At 48.6% G+C, this 25,659-nt stretch overlaps 1 protein-coding gene across 7 annotated transcripts in view; it reads left to right on the top strand.

Annotated features, from left to right (window-relative positions):
- The window catches only part of LOC121272834 (AMMECR1-like protein), a 53,152-nt gene extending 35,288 nt beyond the window's left edge, over window positions 1-17,864 (top strand). For 6 of the 7 annotated variants that reach the window (XM_041179650.1, XM_041179664.1, XM_041179693.1 and 3 more), the window contains 5 exons: window positions 4,144-4,254; window positions 5,247-5,361; window positions 11,052-11,142; window positions 12,127-12,223; window positions 16,795-17,864. In XM_041179650.1, the coding sequence (XP_041035584.1) occupies window positions 4,144-4,254; window positions 5,247-5,361; window positions 11,052-11,142; window positions 12,127-12,223; window positions 16,795-16,906 (526 nt within the window). In that variant the 3' untranslated portion in view covers window positions 16,907-17,864. The remainder of the gene's footprint in view (window positions 1-4,143; window positions 4,255-5,246; window positions 5,362-11,051; window positions 11,143-12,126; window positions 12,224-16,794) is intronic. The other variant, XM_041179658.1, reaches the window with a different exon arrangement.
- Window positions 17,865-25,659: the final 7,795 nt, after the last annotated feature.

Genomic DNA, 25,659 nt, shown 5'->3' with positions numbered 1-25,659 from the left:
AGAAGAGAGTTCATGGTCTGAAGTTGTTGAACTCAATGTTAAGTCCAGAAGACTGTAAGGTGCCTAAATCAGAAGGTGCATGTCCATCCTTGGCCTGCTGCAATGGCCCAGTGAAGCTCAACACAAACTGGAGGAACAGCACTTCATCTTCTGATTAGATGTTCATGATATATTTGTCAATCCCTCCTTTATCTCCACCTATTGCTGGCCTTCTGTCCAGCTCCACCTGCCCCATCCCCCTTACACAGTATAAATTTCATCACATTTCCCCTTCTCTTCAGCTCTGAAGAAGGGTCATATGGATTCGAAACGTTTAACTTTGTTTTTCTCTCTCCACAGATGCTATCAGACCTGCTGAGATTTTCCAGCGTTTTCTGTTTTTGAATCTGTCCAGGGCTGTTTTATCCCAATGTAGTGGGGTTCAATTGGCTTTCAGAATGTTTTTGTATCTAGGTTTGAGTGGTAGATGATCCCCTCTAAATAGCTTTGGTGGGTCCTTCCTGTTGCTTTACATGTGTTCAGCTGTATGACCTTGAGAGGGCATCACCTGGACCATTGAGCTGCAAGATTGGGGGGGTAGCACTGCCATTAAGTCAGTGTTGCACACTGATTGACATCATGATCTGCTTGCCCTGCATTTTGTTGGACATTTGTTGTCTGCGCACTAAAGCCTATGCCAAGATGGTGTCCACACTTCACGTCACAAGTGTCTGTATGCTATGTGGGTGCTATTTTTGAGCTCTGAAGACGCTCAGCATCCAAAAAATGGTGCTACAAAGTTCAATTTCTTGCCCCATATTTTCGTGAATGCCCTTTCGAGCACTTGTCCAATCTTTTTGAAGGCTACCTGATAAACATGTGTGAAGCAAGGCCAGGTGTGAATGATTAAGCTGCCTTATTTTACAGACAGCATGGGTATAGAGGTTATATTGCTGGCTACCAAGCTGTCTGGGCTAATAATCCTGAGAACATGAGTCCAAATACTTCTTTCCCCACCCCTACATCCCATGCAAGTTTGAGAATTTGAATTTGGAAATTAAAAAAACTGGTGTCGTAATGATCATGAGCTATTGGATTGGTGTAAAATCCCTTCTGGCTCACTGATCTCTTTTTAGGCAAGGAATCCTGCCATCAGTACCCTGTCTGGCCTACATGGGACTCTGCTCCTAAACCAATGTGGTTGACTCTTAACTGCCTTCCTGAAGTGATCTAGCATCAGATCTGAGAAACTTGATTTGCTACAAATGTCATCCTTGCTAGCAATGCCCTTGTCCCAAGAATGAATTAGTGAACAAGAAGGAAGAGTCAAAGCAAATTTCATTTCATTCAGTCGTTCATCTTTATCAAAATGGGGGAAGTATTTTTGGTATTACCTTTCTTACAGACTGATTCAAACTTCAAAACCTAGCCACCTGCATTTCTAGCTCCCAAGATTGTCTCTCAGTACTTTGTTTAAATCTTAGTTATGTATATATGTCCCTTTTTTTTTTAGTTGAATTTGCAAAGCCCTGTCACCTTCCCTGTGAAGTCAATTTAGAGAAAAGAACTCTGGAAAATTACTCTCCTATCCCCAAAGGCAAACAAAAACTAGTTCTGAGCAATAACAGTGACCATGTGATACATCACCCAACATATAAACTGCAATATGAGCATATTCCAGGAATACACCCAGCTCCCTTTTGGACATTTGTAATGAATCTGCACCCTTTTTACTGGTCACCAATCTATCCAAAGGTCATGGACCTACTGGGGAAAAATAAACTTCCTGACTTTGAACCTAGTTCTGCACCTACCCACCTAGTATGCATGGCCCCTCATTGTTCGTAACTTATCAAATAATCTGTTCACAGTTAAGCCTTTCCAAAGCCTGTGTCTCTAGAGTAAAGACAAAATTCTTGAACCTATCGTGATAACTAAAGGCTTTCAAACTAGTTATTAATCAGTAACCCTTCTCTGAACCTTTTCTAAGGCCTCTGTAACTTCCACCAAACTAGGGGATCAGCACTGCACACAATATTCTAGATGGGGCCTAAACAAGATACCATATGCTTTTTGTTTTATATTGGATTGTTCTAACCATACATCTTAATACCAAGTTTGCTTTCCTTATTGCAATGGTTGTGGACCTTTGGAGGCGCATACACTTTAACACACAGGTGACTTTCGCTCTGAACAAACTAGTTCAGAGCCCAGCATGCTATACACATCCATTGTGTTAGCCCTGTCCACATGCATTTCTCTACATTTACCTCTTAAATGTCAATTGCCAATTGTAGACCTTTTCTTTCACTGCATGTGGATTGCATTGCAATTTTCTTTTCTCTTTAAGGATATTGACACTAACACAGATCTTTGTGTCATCCGCAAACTTGCTGACAGTTCTCATAACAGCTTCTTCAAAAGCGTTGATATAAATTGTGAAGTGCCATGACGCTAGCACCATTTATGCTTGGTCTGTACACAGAGCTGTTACCATTAATGATGATCCTTTGTTAAAAAAATCTGATGTCACCGACCACTCATTGAGTACCAAAAGCATGAGATTTCTCCAGAAAAACTAGAGCACTAGACATTCATCCAAATAACTTGAGCTAATTCTAAAGTATGAGAATCGTAAATCTAAATATGGAATATCTGAGATAATAGGCAATCCACATCATATGTAGCAAAAACAATATCTAGAATATTGGATATAACTAACAGTTTGCTGAACATTTGAGATATATAGAAAATAACTTCCAGAATTCCTGAATAATCAACCTATTTCTAGAATATTCACATAGTATACCTAATTCCAGAATATCTGATCAATAATGTTTCCTTCTAAAGCTGCATGGGTGTGATTGCACAACAACCTGAAAAGCACTTCGCAGGCCTTATTCTAATTCTAGAAAACCTGTGGCACAAAACTAATCCCAATTTATCTGCAACTGCATTGAGATATAATAGAAAATTCCCATTTTGTATTTGAGGTGTGGGTCTAATTCCAGAATATCTGGAGTTCCAATCTCTGACATCGTAGGCATAAATCGATTCCAGAATGTTGGAGGCATGGCGCTAATTGCAGTCCCCAGTTACTTGAAGCACATGACTACCGCGGGATTATCTGTGGTATGAATCATTGAATTATCTTTGCCACGAGGCTGATTCTGGAATATCTGGAGCAATAGGGCCAATTTCAGAATATCTGTGATACTAGGCAATCCTGGAATATCTAGAACATGGGGTTCCTTGCAGAATATTTGAAATAATTGCTAACTGGAGACCATTTGGAATAATTGCTAACTCAATAACATTTGAAGTGCTGGTCTGTTGCCAAATATATCTGAGGTTTGGACTAATGCCACAATATCTGAGATAACAGAGTATTCTCCAAATGCCAGATGTACATGAGTAATTCCAGAATATCTAGAGACATTGGGATAAATACAGATAAATCTGGGAAACTGAATGAGAAATCCAGATAGATAGTTACTGAACGATCTCTGGTTATGCGTGTCACTCCTAATTGTTGCCCTACTGAGCTCTGTTGTAGCAGAATATCTGTAGCACCAGATTATACCCAGAATATATGTAGTAGCCAGAATATGTGCAATTACAGATTATACCCTGAGTATGCATAGTACCAGAATATATGTAGGAACAGATTATTCTTTGAATATCTATAGCCCAAGATTTTGTTCAAAGATCTGTAGCATCAAAATAGCTGCTGTACCAGTTTACGCTCTGCACATCTTGTTGTACCAGGCTATGTATACCACCTCATTGTTCACACGATATCTTGGCTGCGGGGGTCACTTAAGAATATTCTGAGTTACCTGACTATTCCTAGATATCTGATAGGCTGGGGTAATCCCTGCGTTTAAAGGGTATAGGTTTATCCCCAGGTGTATACTGAAGTTCTCAGAACTCCTGCAGGATATTTGAGGCATAGGGCCAAGGTCAGAATAACTAATTTACTAGGCTAAAATCTCAATTCCCAAAGGATCACAGTTACCATCCATTGTTTGAGGCACTGGGCTTCTTCCTGTCTGCATTTTAGATTAATCTGTACAGCAGAGTCTCGTGTCAGGTGTTTGTGTTCTGTGCAATCCATACGACCTGATTCTATTACGTAGGAATGAATGGCTTTGTGTTTTCTAGCCCATTGTTTGTAACGTGGAAGATGGGCCGAGATAAACGCCTGCGAGGCTGCATTGGGACCTTCTCTGCCATGAACCTCCATTCAGGACTCAGGGAATACACACTTACCAGGTAAAAACATTTAAGTTCTTTATAAATAATTTTAAAAAAAGATGACAAAAGGATTCAACCAATGTGAAAACTATGCTCCCCTGTCTCTCAGCTTTGTATTAGTATAACTAGCAGAGCCTAATTGGGCCGAGTGTCTGTGCTGTAAACTCTATGTAATTTTATAGTTGTGTTGGATAATGGTTTATTGCATGCACATAGTGGCATTGGGGCCACTATAAATGGAAACTCTGGAAGTCTCCATACCGGCTGAACGTCACATAGTGAAAGGCAGACTTTGTAATGTGCGACAGTTGGCAAGACCGCAGACTGAGAGCATGAGGTGACCTGTGTAGTGGTTGGTACTCGGCGTAATCCGAGTAACTCTGACTGGAATAGGGGACCAGAAGTTGTACAGTTGACTGAATGACTTGCAGCTCCTAATGTTTGGGGAGGGCAGTGTAACCTGTATTGTTCCTGACTGAAAGGAGTATACTGCACAGGTCTCAGCTGAAGGAGGGAAAACCAACCTGCTTCTTGGTTTGGTGGGGTGGGGTTAACTAGAGAAAAAAACCTTTGCAGTTTATGATTTTGATCGGGGTGGGGGGATGCTGCGAGGTGGCATGTAAGATGCTTTTTATTTTTCTGACTCAGAAACAAATCCCCCAACATTCAGTGGTCTTTTGATTTTGCCAACAACCTCCACCACCTTACTTGTCTGTTAATTGCATGCAGGTAGTGGACATTAGCTGGTGATTCACTTGAGTCCCTGTAAATATAAACAGACTGAAACTGTGTTTGTTGGATTAAGAGGTTTCTGCTTATAATGTGTATCTCTGCAAATAAATACAAAGGTGTGTAAAGATTGGCTCCAGTTCTATCCTTCGTCAACTGATTTATAACACATGCTATGAATCTTCATTACCCAGATTCTTAGCTTCTCCTTCATGCATAGTGATCCTTCAATGCTATGAAATATCCAGCCTAATCTTGTTGATACCTTTCTCTGCTCACAGTGCCCTTAAGGACAGCCGCTTCCCTCCGCTGACTCGTGAGGAACTTCCCAAACTCTTCTGCTCTGTTTCGCTGCTCACTAATTTCGAGGATGCCAGTGATTACCTGGACTGGGAGGTAATGGAATTCCAGTTCAAACTTACACCACAGGAGGCTGAAATGGGGGAGGGGTAATCCCTTAAAAATTGAATGGGAAGTAGTTTTGATACATTTTTATCCTGTGTTCTCCCTTCATCTCTCAAAGGTGCTGAGTTGTTCTAGAATAAATTATCCTGGGATGCAGGTAGCTTTCTGGTATCTGAAACATTTAGGCCTGGATAGTGAGTGTTGGCATGTGAAGGTTGGAGGTTTTATTACAGCAGACTGGACCCTGTCTGCCCATTCAGACTCCAGCAGGGCCATTTTATAGCGTTTCTTCTTAGTGCATGGAAGCCTATCACTGTTCCTACAAATCAAACCGATTGGAAATCCATAGCTACCCTTTCAGGATTCTGTTATCTCCCTTATGGTGTGCAGCTGTTCCAATAAGAGCACATCCCATTTAACTGTCTCTGATTCAGAGTATTGCTTATGTTTAACCAGCTGTGTCAGCCTTGGCCCAGTTGGAAGCATTCTTGCCCCTGAGTCAAAATGCTGTGTTTTTCTTTTGTATTTGCTCATGGGATGTAGATGTTGCTGGCTTGGCTAGCATTTATTGCCTATCCTTGATTGTCCATGAGAAAGTAGTGGTATACTGCGTTCTTGAACTGCTGCAGCTCCATGTGGTGTAGGAACACCCACAGTGCTGTTAGGGGGAGAGATCCAGAATTTTTACCCAGCCACAGTGATGGAAAGGTGATTATAATTCCAAGTTGGGGTGGTGTGTGACTTGGAACTTGCAGGTGATGGTGTTCCCAAATGTCTGCTGCCCTTGTCCTTCTAGGTAGTAGTAGTAGTTGTGAGTTTGGAAGGCGCTGTTGAAAGGAGCCTTGGTGAGTTGCTGCAGTGCATTTTGTAGATGGTACACACTGCTGCCACTGTGCATCAGTGTTCAAGCTCTGATCCAAAGAATTGAGCACATAACCCAGGCTGATACCCCAGTGCAATACTGAGGTAACACTGCACTTTGAAACAGTGTCTTTTGGATGATACATTAAAATGTATTTCCCATGGTACTATTTGAAGAATGGCCTATCCTGGCCAACATTTATCTGTCAGTCAGCCCCATTAAAAACAAATTGTCTATTAATTAATTTATTGTGTTTTGCTGTACACAAATTGGTTGCTGCATTTCCCTACAAAACAATGGTGACCATATTTCAGAAAGTGTGGTTGTGAAGCATTTTGAGACATACTGAAGACATGAAAGATGCTATACAAATGCAAGTCGCCTTTTTAACTAAGACCGCAAAAGCAACCAGTATAGAATGGTAGTAAGATCCCCATTGCTTATCTGCCAAGGGGTTAACAGCTAGTTAGTCAGTGAACAATCTACAAGCGCAAATTTGTGTACTTGCTAGGCACAGATCATGTACCAGGGGTTGTCATAATCTATCTATTCAGCAGGTCTCAGTTGCTTCATAGAAACTTAATGTACCACTTTAGAGGCCATCTGATTTTGCCCAACAGCTCTCCCTCCCTTTGTCCTGGTCTTAACAGGACCTTAATCAGGCAGCAGTTTGGTTAAGAATTCAGCAACTGAGGCAAGGAACCAGTTAGGCACACCAACTGCTGTCAAGCCTTTTTTTTGTTGAGTGCTGCAGAGACTGGTCCCAAGGCTGCTTTGTGATATTCCTCTCTTGGTCCAGTTGCTCACAGCACAGGAACTGTCACTTTATCTTGGGGCCAACCTTCTGGACAAGGTATCAAAGGACTAGTCTCTTAACAAAGAAAGGAACAGGCCAGTGGTCTGAGGTTTCTAGGGTATTATTGAAACATAAGGGTTTGACAGAGTAGATGCTGAGAGGATGTTCCTCTTGTGGTGGAACCTAGAACTAGGCTGCACAGTTTCAAAATAAGGGCCTCCCACTTAAGATGGCGATGAAGAAGAATTTCTTCTCTAAGATGTTGTTTGTCATTGGAATTCTCTCCCTCAGAGCAGTAGAGGCTGGATCATTGAATATATTCAAGGCTGAGTTAGACAGATTTTTGATTGACAAGGCGTCAAGGTTTTGGGGGGCAGGCAGAAAATTGATGTTAAGATCACATATGCCGTGATATTGACTGGTAGAGGAGGTGTGAGGAGCTAAATGGTGCATTCCTCTTATTTCTTATGTAACAGTGCAATTAGGAAACAAAAGAAATGTTGAGCTACAGTGATGTGGTTGATTGCCCTGCCTCTCCATGTCCACAAAATGTGTGAACCCATGAATAGAAGCAGTGAGCACTATTGGCTATGGAATTTGCACTACCTTTAAAAATCCCTGTGTGGCATATTCTAGTTATCTCGGAGAAACAACGGGTGATTAAGAAATTACAATGCAAGGTTGTATAGAGATGTACCTACAATCTCAATGATTCTCAGTATAGTAGAAAGATTCCAAAAGTCATGATCTAGGCAAGTTGAGCCCTGGAGACCCCAGCATTCACTGGAAGTAGGAGATGGTCTCTAAACAGGGTCAAATCCCAGGGACTATTTGTATTTGGCTCATAGGCTGTTTGACTAATTTGTTGCCATGGAATCTTAGTCTACAGTCATTGGTCATTCTATATATTTCCTCTAATGCAAGGGCAATGTTACTTTCTTAAGAAAAAGGAAGCCTGGTCTCTGGCTTCTTGATGCCAAGGAATTGATATTCTAGTTGGCAAAAGAATGGTCAGATTGTTGAGGGAAGTCCTTAAGCTCCCATAATGGAGTGATTGCCTGAGGCAGGTTGAGGATATTTACTAATAGAGGAGCGAAGGGTCCTCCTTTGCTTATAAACACAAAGGATATCATGTGAGTAAAATTACATCCTGTGCACACAGGAACCTAAACCAAATCATTGATTTCATGTGAGCAGCTCCAGGATGAGATTGAACAGCAGGTGACGGAGGGCAATGCTGCTGAAGGCCTCAAGATTGTTTGAACCGTGGGGAGGAATGAGAATTGGTGTTGAGCCCTGTAGGATGATCACTCTCTATTGAATTGATGTCCATTGGATAAATGGGGTCCTCATGGGATGTAGGATAGAAAAGTCGACATCAAGGTTTTGATAGTCACGGATCAGATTAACTGTGTTTCTTTCTAAGCAATGAATCTCACCTTTTCTGGTTGAGGATGCTTGCAATAATAGATCCCAGTGTAATAGCTAATCTTTTAGCTAAGATTCTCTGATCAACAGGAAGTGTGAACTCATTGTTTATTTATCTCAGACATTGAGACTATCTATGCAGCTGCTTCTACTACTATTTCTCCTTTCTTTATCATCAACTCCACTCCCCATCACCCCCACTGGCTCCTGACCATCATATCTGACTCCAGGCACTCTAGTCCCGGTCCTGTATTGAGTTGGAATTATCCCTCATCTCCTGCCTTGTTTATTTCAATATGGAAACTCACTTTCTGCCTATTAATCTCCACCCTGTTTAACTTCAGAACACTTCCCCCCCTTGTCTCCTATGTTAGCAGATACTGTTAATGATTCTCTTTTCTCATGCACCATCTGCTCTCCCTTTGTGGATAGGTTACCAAAGGTGAGGGAATCTTATTCGACATTGTCCCCTCATGCAGATAGTCCACAAAAGAACTCAGACGCACCAGACACCTGGTCTCTGCACCTTGCGAGACTCTGTTGCAAATACATCCATCCAAGAAGGAAGGTTAAAGCCTGGATATCCTCCAGACTGCCTGTATCTTCTGTTGACACTGCTGTGAAGAACTCACTCATCCACAGTGGCTAATACAAGCTCCTGCAGAAAAAATTGACCTCAGATGGAGTGGTTGTCAGCTGCCCCTCCCCACTGATAGAACGAGATACAAGTACAACTCAAGTCCAATCTGGACCCGTGGTTTTGTCTTTTTTTTTCAATGATGATCACAATTCAAATAAAAGTGAATTTTTTTTTTACCAATCAGCTTATTAATTTTATAGCTTTCACCAATCATTTTCTTTTTCAGTCAGGTCCTGAGTTAATCTCAAAAGCAGAAACTATTGGAGGTGCACAACAGGTGAATTAGTATCTGAGAGAGAAAGGTTAGCACTTTGGTGTAAACTTCCGCAGAGCTGGCCAAGTATACTGACAATATAAACATGAGCCCACAGAGCTGGTAACGCTCAAACCTGAGTACTGCAAATGGAATATGGGTCATGGGCAAGTTACTCTCAAATGGATGGACAACTTAAAGAATGAAACAGTGGCAGATTGTCGCCTTGCCTAATGGGGAGGCTCTTTACTCTCCTGCCCCCACCCTTCCCCACATCAGCAGTGGTCTTGGTCTGTTTCTCCTCCAGAAGCCTGTGGTAAAAGGGACAGAACTGATGTTGTGCTGCAATATAGCCACTTGGTGGCACAGCTACATTCTCTTAACAGTGAACATTGTGTTGCACTCGGTTAACACTCCAAGCCTTTCTGATGTATCCCGTCATTGCTTCCGAATTTCCATATGCAGCTTTGTAGTGTTAATTTCCTTCATATTCAAACATTTTACTGAGAGAATTGATCAAGCTACACCCACCAGGTCTGGCACTATGAGGGCTGGCCCCCTCATTCCAGTCAACAGCACAATGAGAAGCACACAAAATTGAACAACTCTGTGTGAGTTCAAGACATGGGGGCCCCTAGCTCTGACAGCCAGGATCAGAGATTGGACACCTCGTAACAGCTCCTCACCACACTGTCCTACCATCTGACAGGCCACTGTGTCAGGACAATAAACACTTCGAACTACGAATTCAAATGTTTTTAAGGAAACCATTCACTGTTGTTTAAGTGTAAGCAGTCAATGAAGGATTGTTGCACTTAGCTACCAATGAGGCTAACTGTGTAAAACATTAATGATGAAGGTCTAAGTTATATATCCAAGTTGCAGATTATATGAAGTTAGAAACAAGAAGTTGTGCAGAGGAAGTTACAAAAGGACATAGGCTGTGAATGGACAGAACTGTGGCAGATGCAGTTTAATGTGGGAAAGGGTGAGGTCATCCACTTTGGGTCTCAGAAAGACAAATTGGAATATATTCTCAGTGCTGAGGCACTAGAAGCTGTGGAGGAATAAAGGGATTTTTTTAGGTGTCCATGTACACAAATCACTAAAGACTAGTGCATAGGAATCAACAGTAATAAAAAAAAAATGGCTCATGGAATGTTTCCCTTCATCATCTCAAGATGGTTGCAATTCCAGAATAAGGAAATGATGCTTCTGTTGATGCTTGGTTAAGCCCCGCCTGGTGTACTGCATTCAGTTTTGGTTCCGATCTGCAGGAAGGATATTGGCCTTCAAACGGGTATAGCAAAAATTCACCTGAAGGAGACCAGGGTTTAAAGGGTTAAATTTAAACTTGGCTTGAGTTCCCTTGCTATTATAAGATTGAGAGGTAAGCAACTGAAGGCGATGATATTGCAGTTGCTAGCACTTTAGCTGAGACCAGCAAACTTGGGATATGCCAGGGGCTTTCTGTTCTGCATGGCTCTGTTTTACATGAGCTATCACAGGAGCTGATTTGTTTAAAGTAATGGCCATTCAGTTAGTCTTATCTCCTCTTTGCTATGCTATTCTGTGACTGAGGTAGCAGTTTGGTGTAGGCCTGGCACTTTATGTGGGATTGCATTTACACTCAACAGGTGATGGTGTGTTAAATGAAATATATTTTATCTTTTCATAGTAATAAAGATGAATCTGTGTTTAGGTGGGAGTACATGGGATTCGAATAGAGTTTGTGAATGAGAAGGGGGCAAAACGCACAGCAACGTACTTACCAGAAGTGGCCAAGGAACAGGGTAGGTGTGATCCACAACCTGGCAAATTTATTCCTTTAGTCCTCTTTTTCTGTGTGTTTATTGAGGGGCTGAGTCAGGAGGCCAAGTGGCGAAACATAACTGCAGCACTCCATTTTCATCATGAACTGATGACACACCCCTTAAGGTCTGTCTTCCGTTCATTGACTTGCAGAGTTTTAAATGTCCTGTCAGTCCTGTAGCTGCACAGCCTCCACTCATGACAATGCTCACCACCCCCCCACCCCACAAAACCCCGAAACCCCCTCTGTCTTGCACTCCCTTTCCCAACTCAGCTTCCGGAATCCCTGATTCCTGTCCAGCTGATATCAGAGTCACCATTGTCGACAGGGAGGGGGAATAAGCATTGTTTGAGTGATGGGGAGGTGATGTTTGTCCGGCAGGGGGTGTGGTAGCATTATTGTGAGGGGGCGCTGTGCAATGTTGTGGGTGACAGGGATATTTAAAATAAAAACTCTGCAAGGCAATGAATTGAAGACAGACCTTTTTAAGGGGATGTGGATCTGCTGTGGTTGCCCTTCGCCACTTGTTCTTCCAACTCTACTCATCACTAGATTCAAACTAGAGCTGCAACCCAGAGATCCAAAGGCTCCAGAGTGTAAAGGAAAGTGGGTGGTTTAAATGACACTCAATGGTGGCACACCCACCCCACGGCTGACCAGAAGATCTGAGCTTTTGAGAAATTTCATTCTATTGATTGTGTGCATGTGTATATGTAATTGATTTAATAATAGCCTGTAGAGCTTGCTTTATGTAAATTCAGTTAAAATAAAGCATTACAAACTGTTTGTATTCTATTTTTCCTCATTTCCCCTTTTCTTTACTATCCTGAATATTGTAACTTGTGTATGTGCTGTATGCCGGTGACCTTGCCAATATTGGAGCCTCATTGCAGGCATTAGCTGATACCGAGGTGTAGATTTGTCCCTGGCATTACCTGTGTGTGTGTGTGTGTTTGTTTTACAGACTGGGACCAGATTCAGACCATAGACTCTCTTCTGCGTAAAGGAGGTTACAAAGCTCCAATCACAAATGAATTCAGGAAAGCAATCAAACTCACCAGGCGAGTAACGTAGTAAAACTACATTCAAAACTGTATCAAGGTATCGGAGGCCAATAACACTAATGCATCTGTATAAAGACTGGAGGCAGATTATCTTTAGGTCGAGAGATTGGAGGCATGTGAGACATGAACCTGTACAGAGAAATTTGAGGCAGATAAGGTGTTAGTAATTCTAGAGAAGTGAAGCTTGATTTTTGTTTAGTTTTTAAAGTGGGTGGGTCAACTAAAGATGTGCAAAGCGTTCTTTATTAGTTTTGGAGTTCAGCCACGAGATTATCTCTGACTGGTTCTGGAGAATCTTCAGTTGCCGAATGACCACCTCTCTCTCTCTCTCTCCCTTGAGTTTTATTAGCAGCAGTGAAGCTCATTGCTGATTTGTCTTGGATGTTGGGGCTGCTTATTGGATGGGTTTGAGGTGGCAGGATAGTTAGGTATTAGGGTGGGAATTTATTCATTGTTTCAGTTGGAGCAGCATACGATACAGTGAACCATAGATGTCTCCTCTGCAAGATCCTAGAGATAACAAAAGATATTCACTTAACAGAGCTGTTAGAAAGCATGCTTCAGAGTCGCCAGTTCTATGTTGAACTAAGTGGGAAGCGCAGCAGATGGCGTATTCAGAAGAATGGTCTTCCTCAGGGAAGCGTGCTTGCATCGCTGCTGTACAACAGCTACACGAATGACCAACCTATAGATGGTGTCACACGCCATTTTATATATGCTAATGACTTATGTGTCACTAACCAAAGCACTGATTTTAGCACCGTGGAGAAAATGCTTTCTGAGGCCTTGGAGCCACTATGAAGAAAACCACCTTCGCGCAAACCCATCAAAGATGCAAGTTTGTGCATTCTACCTCAGAAACCGTGAAGCCAAACACCAGCTTAAAGTAACCTGGTGTGGAGCAACACTGACGCGTTGCGAGCACCCTATGTACGTAGGGGTCACCCTTGACAATGCCTCACCTTCAAGAACCACATCGAAAAGACAAAGGCAAAAGTGAGCGCACGAAACAACATCCTGAATAAGCTCACTAACACAAAATGGGGAGCAAGCTCGAAAACATTGTGAACCAGTGCACTTGCTCTTTGCTATTCCACTGCCAAATATGCCTGCCCTGCATGGGAAAGATCTGCTCATGCTGAGAAGATGGATGCCATTCTGAATACAAGCTGCCGACTTATCACAGGTTGTTTAAAACCAACAAACACCAGCCTATCTATCCTGGCGGATATCGCTCCCCCTGATATAAGAATGGTAGCCAGCAAGAAAGAGCGACTCCCTCAAACATCAGATAAGAGACACCCTCTACATGGTCATACACCTACACCCAGTTGCCTAAAGTCAAGGAAGAGCTTCATGAACAGTGTAGTTCCATTACAATCAACCTCCATCTGATGCCCGCATTGCCTTGTGGAAAGACTGGCTCGCCAGTCTCGAACAACCCCCAGCGATGGAAATTCCACCAGATGAAAGCCTTCCCCCAAGAGCTTTTGCAGCTGGGCAACCTGGAAGTGCCTTAACAGACTTAGGACTGGTGTAGGTTGTTCAAAGATGTCACTAAGCAAATGGGGATGTACAACCAGCCCAACAACTTGTGAATGTGGAACTGAGCCACAAACTATGCAACATCTCCTGCAATGCCTATCGCTAGAGGAACCCTGCACTGTTGCAGATCTTGCCAAATTCAACAACAAGACGCAAAAACGTGTCCAGTTCTGGCTGGGCCATGTATAGACTGTCCGTGGACACGATAAGAAGTTGTTGGAGGACAGTGGTACTTGAAATCTGTTTTAGACATGCATGCCCACTAATCTTTGACTGGTTTGGGGGAACTGTAATCTGTTATGGTTTGGGGTTTGGAATCACTGTTGCCTCACAATTGTTGTAAGTAATTTCCTCCTCAGTGACACTTGGCACCTGTGTTCCCTGAGAATATTTCTTAGGGTACAGAACTGAAGGCTGTTACTCTACTTTGCAGTTATGTTGTGCTCTGGAGTTCTAGAGAATTCCTCTTTGCTCTGAATTCAGATCTGAAAATGTCTCAGTTAAAACCGTATTGTACAAGTTATGATTAACCAGTTTATTTGCATTTGTTATATACAAAGGTAGAATTATTAGGCAAACTACAAGATGATATTGCCAAACATGGGCATGTAGATTGGATAGTCTCCGTTAGGTATTTTGGGCACATCTCTTTGGTTGTTACAAATGTGTAGAGGACTCTGTTTTCAGGGATTCTTACTTATGTATGTGGGGTGGCTCTTCAGTTTGGGTCATTGGCTGTCAGAGAATTTTATGATTGTTTTTGCTGTTTAAAGAGTCCTGGGGTATGCTGTGCAAGGGACTGTTCCTACAATGCTGCTTCAAACATTCCCAGGCCCAATTCAAGACTGTCTCAGGAAGGCTTCAAAAAATAAGTTATATCAGGAGCTAGATACAGGGTATAGCTTCTTCTGCAGGTTAAAGCTTCTATATTAACAAAAGAGCTTGCATTTCTTAACCTCAGGACATACCAAAGCACGCCATAACTAACAAGATACGTTTGAAGGGTAGCCACTGCTTTAGTGGACGGAAACTTAGCAGCCACATTGTACCGAGCAAGATCCCACAAACAGCAATGAGGTGAATGACCAGTTAATCAGTGGAGATGGTTGAGGGATAAAGACATTGGAAGAACTCTCCTGCCCTGTGAATAAACTGTGGTATCTTTTGCATCCGATGAGCAGATGAGGCCTCAGCTTGATATCAACGAAAGCTGGCACCTCTAATCATAACCTCTGATCCCTTGGTACTGCAGTGAAGTGTCAGTCTAGATTATGTAATCAATTCTCTGGAGCGGGGCTTGAATTTGCAAACTTTTGACTGAACTAAGAGTTTTACCACTTAACTACAGTAATATTTCAGGTAGCACTACCAGGTGAAGTATAGAATGGATTAGATGCAGGGTAAAACTCCCTCCACACTGCCCTTGGAACAAGAATAATGTGGTAAATCTCCTAGTCTGCTTATTGAGCGCTTCTAGTTAAGGAAATTAACCCCTTGGGATGTTTTCTTCTACATTAAATATGTTGTTATACAGTGAGTGTGTGCAATGTACAGCTCCCTTAATAGATTGTGCTGTTGAAGAATGTGACACAAGGCATTTGACTGAATCCTTAAATGGTGAGTTGTGTTTACCCAGGCCAGCAGTTGAAGTTGCTGAATGATGGCCATTTTCTTCCCTACAGAATAAATGGAAAGAAATTTGATTGGTAGGTCATCCTGGTCTGTTGCCTGTAGTTGGCTCAAGGGCAGAAGTAACTCTCCTTCTTTCCTGGGCCAGAGAGTTGGGTGGGGAAAAACAGCAAGGGAAAAAAAAATTGTGAAAGCAGAAATGGAAAATAAATATTCAAATGAATGAAATAAAAGCAGGAAATACTGGAATTGACCCTGCAACAGGTCTGTCAGTATCTGAAAAGAGGAAGAACAAGTTAATGTTTCAGGTTTTTAATCATTTGTCTGAAATTTAACTGCACAATGATAATCTACCATCCATCATTTTGGATGCTGACATACTGGGAAGAAAATTGAAATCGTGAATGAAGGAAGGTTTCTTGGTGGCAGATAAAAATTCTAACTTTTCACGTAGAATGTGGGCCTTGAATCTAGTTGCTTCACTTTGAAACTGATCGACGTCTTGAACCTTCATGTGTTTCCCCCGTTGGAGAAGTGTGTGAAGTAGTGGAAGGATTTTCAGGCTGCTTAAATAGTTTTAATAGACTTAAATAGTCTCACCTGCACCATATACACTGCAGCGGTTCAAGTAGGCAGTTCACCACCACCTTCTGGAGGGCAATTAGGGATGGGCAATAAATGCTGGCCTAGCCAGCAAGCCATGCCCTGTGAAAGAATAAAGAAAAGGCTGTGATGTGAAAGCTTCTTCAATGCTTGTAACCTCCTTTATGCCAGCTAATAGTAGGGGTTGGCCCTACATTCAGGAGGATTGCATGGGCACCCACAACCCATACCATGAGGGGTCATCAATTTAGAGCTGAACTCTGATCTGTATTTTCCACGAACTGTCTGGAGCAGATTTCGAGCCCTGAAACTTCTAACTCAGTGAAAATGCTACCACTGACTCAAAGGTTTGCTTCCTTGGAACTGATAATTGAATAGTTCAGTTGTTGGACAATGATATCTGATTCTTTCTCTCATGCTGAGTTACCCAACCTCAGAGCAGCTGTTGGACCACTACAATTCGTATTGACACTCCTGCGTTTGATGGGAGGCTGGGGAGAGCGATCATCAGTAATTGCTACTGAATGCCAGTCTGCTTATGTCGTTTCCTTACAGGACCAGGATCAAGTCCGATGCTGTGATAATTTAAAGGGTCTGCTGATGCTCACTTCCCCAAGGCTCCCTCAGGAAAGTTGCCACTTTGGGACGATAGCATGGCTGACTTGATGTCATTGGTCCATGTTCTCAGAAAGTGAGGTGGGGGGTGGTGTAGAAGGTACATCCAATTGTATTACTCGCCAGTTCAAATCTAACCAGGCACAGCCACATTAATTCCATTTCTTTTTCCTCAGGTACCGCAGTGAGAAAGTAACAATCAGCTATGCTGAGTACATGGCCTCCCGACAACACTATTTTCAGAATGGCACCCTCCATGCTCCACCTCTCTACAATCATTACTCCTGACAACAGGCTGCACGACCAATCACGGGACTCCACCTATGACCTCATCGGGGGTGATGCCTCCACTTCCTGGTCTAGTTACTTTTACTACTGCACTATTTTATGATGCTAGCTTCCGTTGCCAAGCACGCCTTCGGTCAGCGCTACCTCAGACAGACTTGGCAACGGAATGCTGCGGTGAAACAGTAGAATATCGTTGGGGGATGGGGAGGGATTTCTATCAAATCTTGTTTCTGTTTCTATACTTGTTTACCTATGTTTGCCTTACTTTGGTAACTTGCAGGACTCCAAATATGAACTGCAGGTTTTAGTACTGAAACCATTGATGTGTGTAAGGTGCTCAGGCTCTTTGACAATGGACAGCGTTTCCACAAAATTGCTATTTTTAGTCGTGTCTCCCTAAGCCAAATGGCAAGGTCATTGGTTTCGATTTTAATGTATGACACAATTCCCCAAAACGCTGGTCAAAATAGAGGAAAATTCCAAAATCCTGTGCAATGAAAATGGAGTTTGAATTTATTCAGTCAGCATGTACCAATGGTCTGCCAAAAGGTGCGACTGAAAATAGGGCCAGGATAGAAACGTTTTCCTTTGTTCCTTTCAAAGTCCTGTCTCCTGTGACACAAGTATTAACTTGAAGCATATAACAGGATTTCAAGCCGACATGTTGTGCGTAATTGCCAACTGCCATTAGGCATGCGATTACGTGTTGCATGCCTGCAGGTCAAGTAAAAAACCAAGTGTAGATGCTGGATTTCTCTGCACATTATACAAGAGTACAGCACAGACCCAGTTCCAGCAGTCACTCTGGCAATAATCCGGTTATCTTTTATTCAACAGTATTGGAGGGGCAGTAAAATCTAATAAGGTATTTTTGTTGGCCTCATTTACTACTTGTATATCTATAGCCCAAACGTACACGTTTTGTGAATGAAAACCCTTTGATAAAGTGAATTGTATTTACTCTGTGTCTCTTGGTCTGTGTATAACATTACATGCCTGTTCTCCATAGCCCTGCTCTCTCTGGAATAACCCTGCTCTCTCAGTGCAGAAACTTTTTCCTGGTAGACAATGCACTAAAGTGCATCTGAGTTTAGCACAGTGGAGTTCGGGACTCATTCACGTTCAGAACTCTAAGCCCTGATTAAATGTTCAAAGGCTGCCACTCCTATAGCTTATTAAGCCAGGAGCAGCACTAAGCGACAAGAGGATCCTAGGTTTGAATACCAGGCTGCACTGAATGATCTGATCACCGTTCAGTGCCCTACAATTGACCTTAGTACCTCCAAGACTAGGGATGGGGGGAAGAATCATCCAGTTCTCATTGCTGGTTACTGCCTGGTTGAGTCATGCTGGAAATGCATGTGTGTTTGTGAACAGTTGAGGGTAAGATCAGGTTTGGTAGAAAGGATGTATATGATCAAATAGCCTCTTGGTTTCTCTTTGAACTCACGTGGAATGAATGAAGGGTTGAGTAGAATACCAGAATTGGTACCACTTCCTCCCAGCATTAACCTTACTAAGTTTAAACAATCTAAGTGGCTGATAACTATCAAGGGTATGATTTGAATGGCTGTATTCTTTTCATGCTGAAAAAAAAACAATTATTCATATTGTCACCTTAGTTTTGCCGAGAAATGAGCCACATTATATGTTATGTGACACAAATGCAGGTAAAACATTGTTTTTAATTTCCTCACTTAAATGTCCATAAAGGAAATCATGACCAATTGATCACACAAGCTCTCAGCTTTATCAGACTTTGCTGCATAATAATTTATTACGGTTAATGTGGTCAACTTTTGCCCCATCCTTCACTTCCAACTGGACAGTCGTTGCTTCAGGCATCATGTCCTTCCATGGTTTATGGATGGAAGTTGATTAACTGTTCCAGCACAAAATCCCAAGTGGGACAGCTGGGGTTGAGTGAGTAGACCCAGGTCAGTTATATGTAGTGTTAACTACATGGTCAGACAGCAATCTGAGAAGAGGGCAAGGGGGATTGGTGCAACACTTAATAACATAACAGTTCCATTGATGAAGTGTCTGTGTCAATAGGATAAGTAGTTCCTCAGTAGAACACCAGGCAGAATATGAAATGTAATCAGCTTGGCAATCTCATTGAAAGATGTGTGGTCCTGTCAGCTGAGAAATTAGGAATATTCCACCCAGAAATCAGGGATTTTTGATTTCACATACCAACTCCAGCCTGTCCAGGGACAGGAGGAGGCCTTTCAGCTACCCAAGGCTGTTCCGCCATTCACTTAGATCGTGGCTGCTCTGTACCTTACCTCTATTTACCTGCCTTGGTTTCCTTATCTCTTAATACACATACCTAACAAAAAAAATCTCTCAATCTTAGATTTGAAAATTTCAACTGACACTATCAGCCTCAACAGGTTTTTTTTTTGGAGTGGGGGGTAAGGAAAAGTTCCAGTTTTCCACAACCCTTGTGCGTAAAGAAGTACTTCCTGACCCCATCCTTGAATGGTCTAGCTCCAGTTAGGTTGTGTACCCCTGTTATTCAGGTCTGCTTCACCAGAGGAAATAATTTCTGTCTACCTTATTAAATTCTTTAATCATCTTAAACATCTTGATTAGATCACCCCTTAATTTTCCTTATTCAAGGGAACACAAACCCAGCCTATGCAACCTGCCCTCGTTTAACCCTTTAAGCCCTGGTACAATTCTGGTGAATCTATGCTGCATCCCCACCAAGGCCAGTGTATCCTTGCTGAGTGGCAGTGCTCAGAATTGAACACAGTTTTCCAGATGGGGTCCAACCAGAGCTCTACAACTGTAGCATAACTTCCAAGCGTTTTCTATTCCAGTTCCTTTATGAGAAAGGCCAAGTTCTATTAGCCGTTTAATTTTTTTTGCACGTCCACTGGATTTTAATAATTTTGATTTTTGACTCCTAAATTGCTCCGCTCTTCCCCAGTTTCTATCTTCTCACTATTTAGAAAGTACTCCGATCTAATTATCTCTGTTTCAAAGTGGATGACCTCACACTTTCCCACTCTGAATATCTTCCACAGTTTTACCCACTCATTTAATCTTTCATTGTAACTTTGCAACTGAAGTTTCGAATCCCTTTTTGCATATCTTTGTGCAACTGTTAACCACTTTGAATGTACACGTTGTGTACCTTGCAGTACACCAGTTTGGGCTGCGTCTGATCTGCGCTTTAATGCAGTGAGTGCCTTTTTGGCTGAGAATCAAACACCAAATGTGCAGATGGCCAAAAGCACTTAGTGTTCATGAAGCCACCTAAAGCAGGAAGGATGTAATATAAAAGCCCAGCCAAAAAGGTAAGAACTTGCAACTTGTTAACTTTTTTCAACAATCAAAATCCCACTGACAGTGGAAGAGGAGGTAGTGTTTGCATGTGAGATGTGCAGATAGCTGTCTCTGACTTTGCAGGCAGTGAAAATGACTCTGGATCAAATGATCCCATTTTGCAAATGCCATACATAGAAAGGTTGGCATTAGTTCTTTTCTCTTCTGCATTTCTGATACTTGTTTTCTTCTTCTCCATTTCTCTTATTTCTCCTCTTCCCGATTGCCTCTCTTAGCTCCCTCATCTCCTCCTCCATCTCTATCATCCCCTCTGCCTCTTGTTTACTACTCTTATCTCCCTTCCTTTCTCCTCTTCTTGCCTCTATTCTCCCCAGCACTTGATTTCACTTTCCTGTGTGTTGTTATGCTACCTTGCTTTTCCCCACTCCATCTTTATCTGTTGCTGCTGCTTGTGCACATTCTCTCGCTGGTCAGACTCTCCTCCTTTCTCGTCCCAGTGCATTTGCTCCTTCCCTCGTTCATACTTCTCATTTTTTCCCCTCTTCTGCTTGAACCCTGCCACACTTCTCTCTCCAACACCTGTTTATTTGTCTGTCAGCCTCCACAAGCTTCATTCTCCCTTGCTTGTTCTCAGTCCTCCTTGTTTTCTCTTTCTGTCTCCTTTAGACTTTTTCTCTCTGCCTTGAACCTCATTCAGCCACATATCTTAGCACAATTATTGTGCCTCATGTCCCTCTTGGCTGTGTTGGCCCTTCTGCCTCTTGGCTTTCAAACCTGCTGTCACAGCTCTCACAACACTTAGGGCTTTGTGTTGCCCCTCTCCCTCCAACCCTGTGTAAGGCATCTCCTTAGGGCAAGTCACCATCCATTCCACCCCTCCACCCTGGGGCCCACTCTCTATCTCTGAAACACCAGGGTAACTCTACCTCACCCCCTCCATGTGGATCCATGCTATTCTCCCCTCCAGACTCCCAACGCAGCCCCATCACTGAAACAATGACCACTCTCTTCCTCATTGCCTGCCTCCCCCCCCGCCACACTGAGCTCCTCACCCGCTTCCTAGCTCAGGACAGCCTGCTTTCCTTACGTCCTTGGGACCACTCCTGGCTCTATCCCAACTTGTGACGTGCCCCCTCTCTCTCCCCACATAAGCACCTCTTCCTGCAGGTGACCTGCCCTGCCTCTCCCTGCCCACATCTGCCCCCTTGTGCGCCCTCCTCTCCTATCGGCCTCATCTTCCCCACTGTGGCCCCCATCCCGCATCCCCTCTCCTCTCACCCTCTGGGCCCCCTACCAGGCTGCCCACCCTCGCACCCCCTTCCCCACCTCCCCTCCCCACCGGGCCCCCCCTCATGCCGCCTTCGCCCTGCGCTCCCTCGTGCACCCTTTCCTCCCCCACACCCCGTGTCCCCTCCCTTCGGCCTCTTCACCCCTCCCACCCTCGCGGCCCGTTCCTTTTCTCTCCCCCCAGCCTCCCTGCATGGCCTCTTCGCCCAGCACCGCATTCCTCCCTCCCTTGCACCCCCAGCCCCCCTCCCTTGCACTCCAAATCACCCATCCGCCCTCATTTCCCATTCCCCCTTTCCTCCATCCTCGACCTCCTTTCCTCCCACCCCTCACGCCCCCTTTCCTCCTACCGCGGCTCCTTCCCTTCCCCCTCCACCGCGGCCCCTTCCCCTGCACCCCCCCCCCCCACCCCCCCCCCGCGGACCACTTCACCCTGCACCCTGCCTCACCCTCGTGCCACCCTCCCGCGCGCCCCGTTCCACCCTCTCGCGCGCCCCCTGCGCCCCGTTACACCCTCCCGTGTGCCTGCTTTTCACTTTCCCCTGTGCCCCACTTCGCTTCACCATCCCACCCCCCCCCTTCGCGCCCCCACCTCCCTCGTCAGCCCCCCATCGCGGCTCCTCCCTCCCTCCCTCACGCCCACTTCCCCCCCTTCGCGCTGGCTTCCCCCCCTTCGCGCCGGCTTCCCCCCCTTCGCGCCGGCTTCCCCCCCTTCGCGCCGGCTTCCCCCCCTTCGCGCCGGCTTCCCCCCCTTCGCGCCGGCTTCCCCCCCTTCGCGTCGGCTTCCCCCCCTTCGCGTCGGCTTCCCCCCCTTCGCGTCGGCTTCCCCCCCTTCGCGTCGGCTTCCCCCCCTTCGCGTCGGCTTCCCCCCCTTCGCGCCCGCTTCCCCCCCTTCGCGCCCGCTTTCCACCCCTTCGCGCCCGCTTTCCACCCCTTCGCGCCCGCTTTCCCCCCCCTTCGCGCCCGCTTTCCCCCCCTTCGCGCCCGCTTTCCCCCCCTTCGCGCCCGCTTTCCCCCCCCTTCGCGCCCGCTTTCCCCCCCTTCGCGCCCGCTTTCCCCCCCTTCGCGCCCGCTTTCCCCCCTTCGCGCCCGCTTTCCCCCCCTTCGCGCCCGCTTTCCCCCCCTTCGCGCCCGCTTTCCCCCCCTTCGCGCCCGCTTTCCCCCCCTTCGCGCCCGCTTTCCCCCCCTTCGCGCCCGCTTTCCCCCCCTTCGCGCCCGCTTTCCCCCCCTTCGCGCCCGCTTTCCCCCCCTTCGCGCCCGCTTTCCCCCCCTTCGCGCCCGCTTTCCCCCCCTTCGCGCCCGCTTTCCCCCCCTTCGCGCCCGCTTTCCCCCCCTTCGCGCCCGCTTTCGCGCCCGCTTCCCCCCCTTCGCGCCCCCTGTCCCCCCCTTCGCGCCCCCTGTCCCCCCCTTCGCGCCCCCTGTCCCCCCCTTCGCGCCCCCTCTCCCCCCCTTCGCGCCCCCTGTCCCCCCCTTCGCGCCCCCTGTCCCCCCCTTCGCGCCCCTGTCCCCCCTTCGCGCCCCCTGTCCCCCCCTTCGCGCCCCCTGTCCCCCCCTTCGCGCCCCCTGTCCCCCCCTTCGCGCCCCCTGTCCCCCCCTTCGCGCCCGCTTTCCCCCCCTTCGCGCCCGCTTTCCCCCCCTTCGCGCCCGCTTTCCCCCCCTTCGCGCCCGCTTTCCCCCCCCTTCGCGCCCGCTTTCCCCCCCCTTCGCGCCCGCTTTCCCCCCCCTTCGCGCCCGCTGTCCCCCCCTTCGCGCCCCCTGTCCCCCCCTTCGCGCCCCTGTCCCCCCCTTCGCGCCCCCTGTCCCCCCCTTCGCGCCCCCTGTCCCCCCCTTCGCGCCCCCTGTCCCCCCCTTCGCGCCCCCTGTCCCCCCCTTCGCGCCCCCTGTCCCCCCCTTCGCGCCCCCTGTCCCCCCCTTCGCGCCCCCTGTCCCCCCCTTCGCGCCCCCTGTCCCCCCCTTCGCGCCCCCTGTCCCCCCCTTCGCGCCCCCTGTCCCCCCTTCGCGCCCCCTGTCCCCCCCTTCGCGCCCCTGTCCCCCCCTTCGCGCCCCCTGTCCCCCCCTTCGCGCCCCCTGTCCCCCCCTTCGCGCCCCCTGTCCCCCCCTTCGCGCCCCCTGTCCCCCCCTTCGCGCCCCCTGTCCCCCCCTTCGCGCCCCCTGTCCCCCCCTTCGCGCCCCCTGTCCCCCCCTTCGCGCCCCCTGTCCCCCCCTTCGCGCCCCCTGTCCCCCCCTTCGCGCCCCCTGTCCCCCCCTTCGCGCCCCCTGTCCCCCCCTTCGCGCCCCCTGTCCCCCCCTTCGCGCCCCCTGTCCCCCCCTTCGCGCCCCCTGTCCCCCCCTTCGCGCCCCCTGTCCCCCCCTTCGCGCCCCCTGTCCCCCCCTTCGCGCCCCCTGTCCCCCCCTTCGCGCCCCCTGTCCCCCCCTTCGCGCCCCCTGTCCCCCCCTTCGCGCCCCCTGTCCCCCCCTTCGCGCCCCCTGTCCCCCCCTTCGCGCCCCCTGTCCCCCCCTTCGCGCCCCCTGTCCCCCCCTTCGCGCCCCCTGTCCCCCCCTTCGCGCCCCCTGTCCCCCCCTTCGCGCCCCCTGTCCCCCCCTTCGCGCCCCCTGTCCCCCCCTTCGCGCCCCCTGTCCCCCCCTTCGCGCCCCCTGTCCCCCCCTTCGCGCCCCCTGTCCCCCCCTTCGCGCCCCCTGTCCCCCCCTTCGCGCCCCCTGTCCCCCCCTTCGCGCCCCCTGTCCCCCCCTTCGCGCCCCCTGTCCCCCCCTTCGCGCCCCCTGTCCCCCCCTTCGCGCCCCCTGTCCCCCCCTTCGCGCCCCCTGTCCCCCCCTTCGCGCCCCCTGTCCCCCCCTTCGCGCCCCCTGTCCCCCCCTTCGCGCCCCCTGTCCCCCCCTTCGCGCCCCCTGTCCCCCCCTTCGCGCCCCCTGTCCCCCCCTTCGCGCCCCCTGTCCCCCCCTTCGCGCCCCCTGTCCCCCCCTTCGCGCCCCCTGTCCCCCCCTTCGCGCCCCCTGTCCCCCCCTTCGCGCCCCCTGTCCCCCCCTTCGCGCCCCCTGTCCCCCCCTTCGCGCCCCCTGTCCCCCCCTTCGCGCCCCCTGTCCCCCCCTTCGCGCCCCCTGTCCCCCCCTTCGCGCCCCCTGTCCCCCCCTTCGCGCCCCCTGTCCCCCCCTTCGCGCCCCCTGTCCCCCCCTTCGCGCCCCCTGTCCCCCCCTTCGCGCCCCCTGTCCCCCCCTTCGCGCCCCCTGTCCCCCCCTTCGCGCCCCCTGTCCCCCCCTTCGCGCCCCCTGTCCCCCCCTTCGCGCCCCCTGTCCCCCCCTTCGCGCCCCCTGTCCCCCCCTTCGCGCCCCCTGTCCCCCCCTTCGCGCCCCCTGTCCCCCCCTTCGCGCCCCCTGTCCCCCCCTTCGCGCCCCCTGTCCCCCCCTTCGCGCCCCCTGTCCCCCCCTTCGCGCCCCCTGTCCCCCCCTTCGCGCCCCCTGTCCCCCCCTTCGCGCCCCCTGTCCCCCCCTTCGCGCCCCCTGTCCCCCCCTTCGCGCCCCCTGTCCCCCCCCTTCGCGCCCCCTGTCCCCCCCTTCGCGCCCCCTGTCCCCCCCTTCGCGCCCCGTGTCCCCCCCTTCGCGCCCCGTGTCCCCCCCTTCGCGCCCCGTGTCCCCCCCTTCGCGCCCCCGTGTCCCCCCCTTCGCGCCCCCTGTCCCCCCCTTCGCGCCCCCTGTCCCCCCCTTCGCGCCCCCTGTCCCCCCCTTCGCGCCCCCTGTCCCCCCCTTCGCGCCCCCTGTCCCCCCCTTCGCGCCCCCTGTCCCCCCCTTCGCGCCCCCTGTCCCCCCCTTCGCGCCCCCTGTCCCCCCCTTCGCGCCCCCTGTCCCCCCCTTCGCGCCCCCTGTCCCCCCCTTCGCGCCCCCTGTCCCCCCCTTCGCGCCCCCTGTCCCCCCCTTCGCGCCCCCTGTCCCCCCCTTCGCGCCCCCTGTCCCCCCCTTCGCGCCCCCTGTCCCCCCCTTCGCGCCCCCTGTCCCCCCCTTCGCGCCCCCTGTCCCCCCCTTCGCGCCCCCTGTCCCCCCCTTCGCGCCCCCTGTCCCCCCCTTCGCGCCCCCTGTCCCCCCTTCGCGCCCCCTGTCCCCCCCTTCGCGCCCCCTGTCCCCCCCTTCGCGCCCCCTGTCCCCCCCTTCGCGCCCCCTGTCCCCCCCTTCGCGCCCCC

This window comes from Carcharodon carcharias, chromosome 2 (assembly GCF_017639515.1).
Source record: "Carcharodon carcharias isolate sCarCar2 chromosome 2, sCarCar2.pri, whole genome shotgun sequence".
Lineage (NCBI taxonomy): Eukaryota > Metazoa > Chordata > Chondrichthyes > Lamniformes > Lamnidae > Carcharodon > Carcharodon carcharias.
The sequence above is the reverse complement of the archived record's forward strand: the minus strand, read 5'-3'. Positions and strand labels throughout refer to the sequence as shown.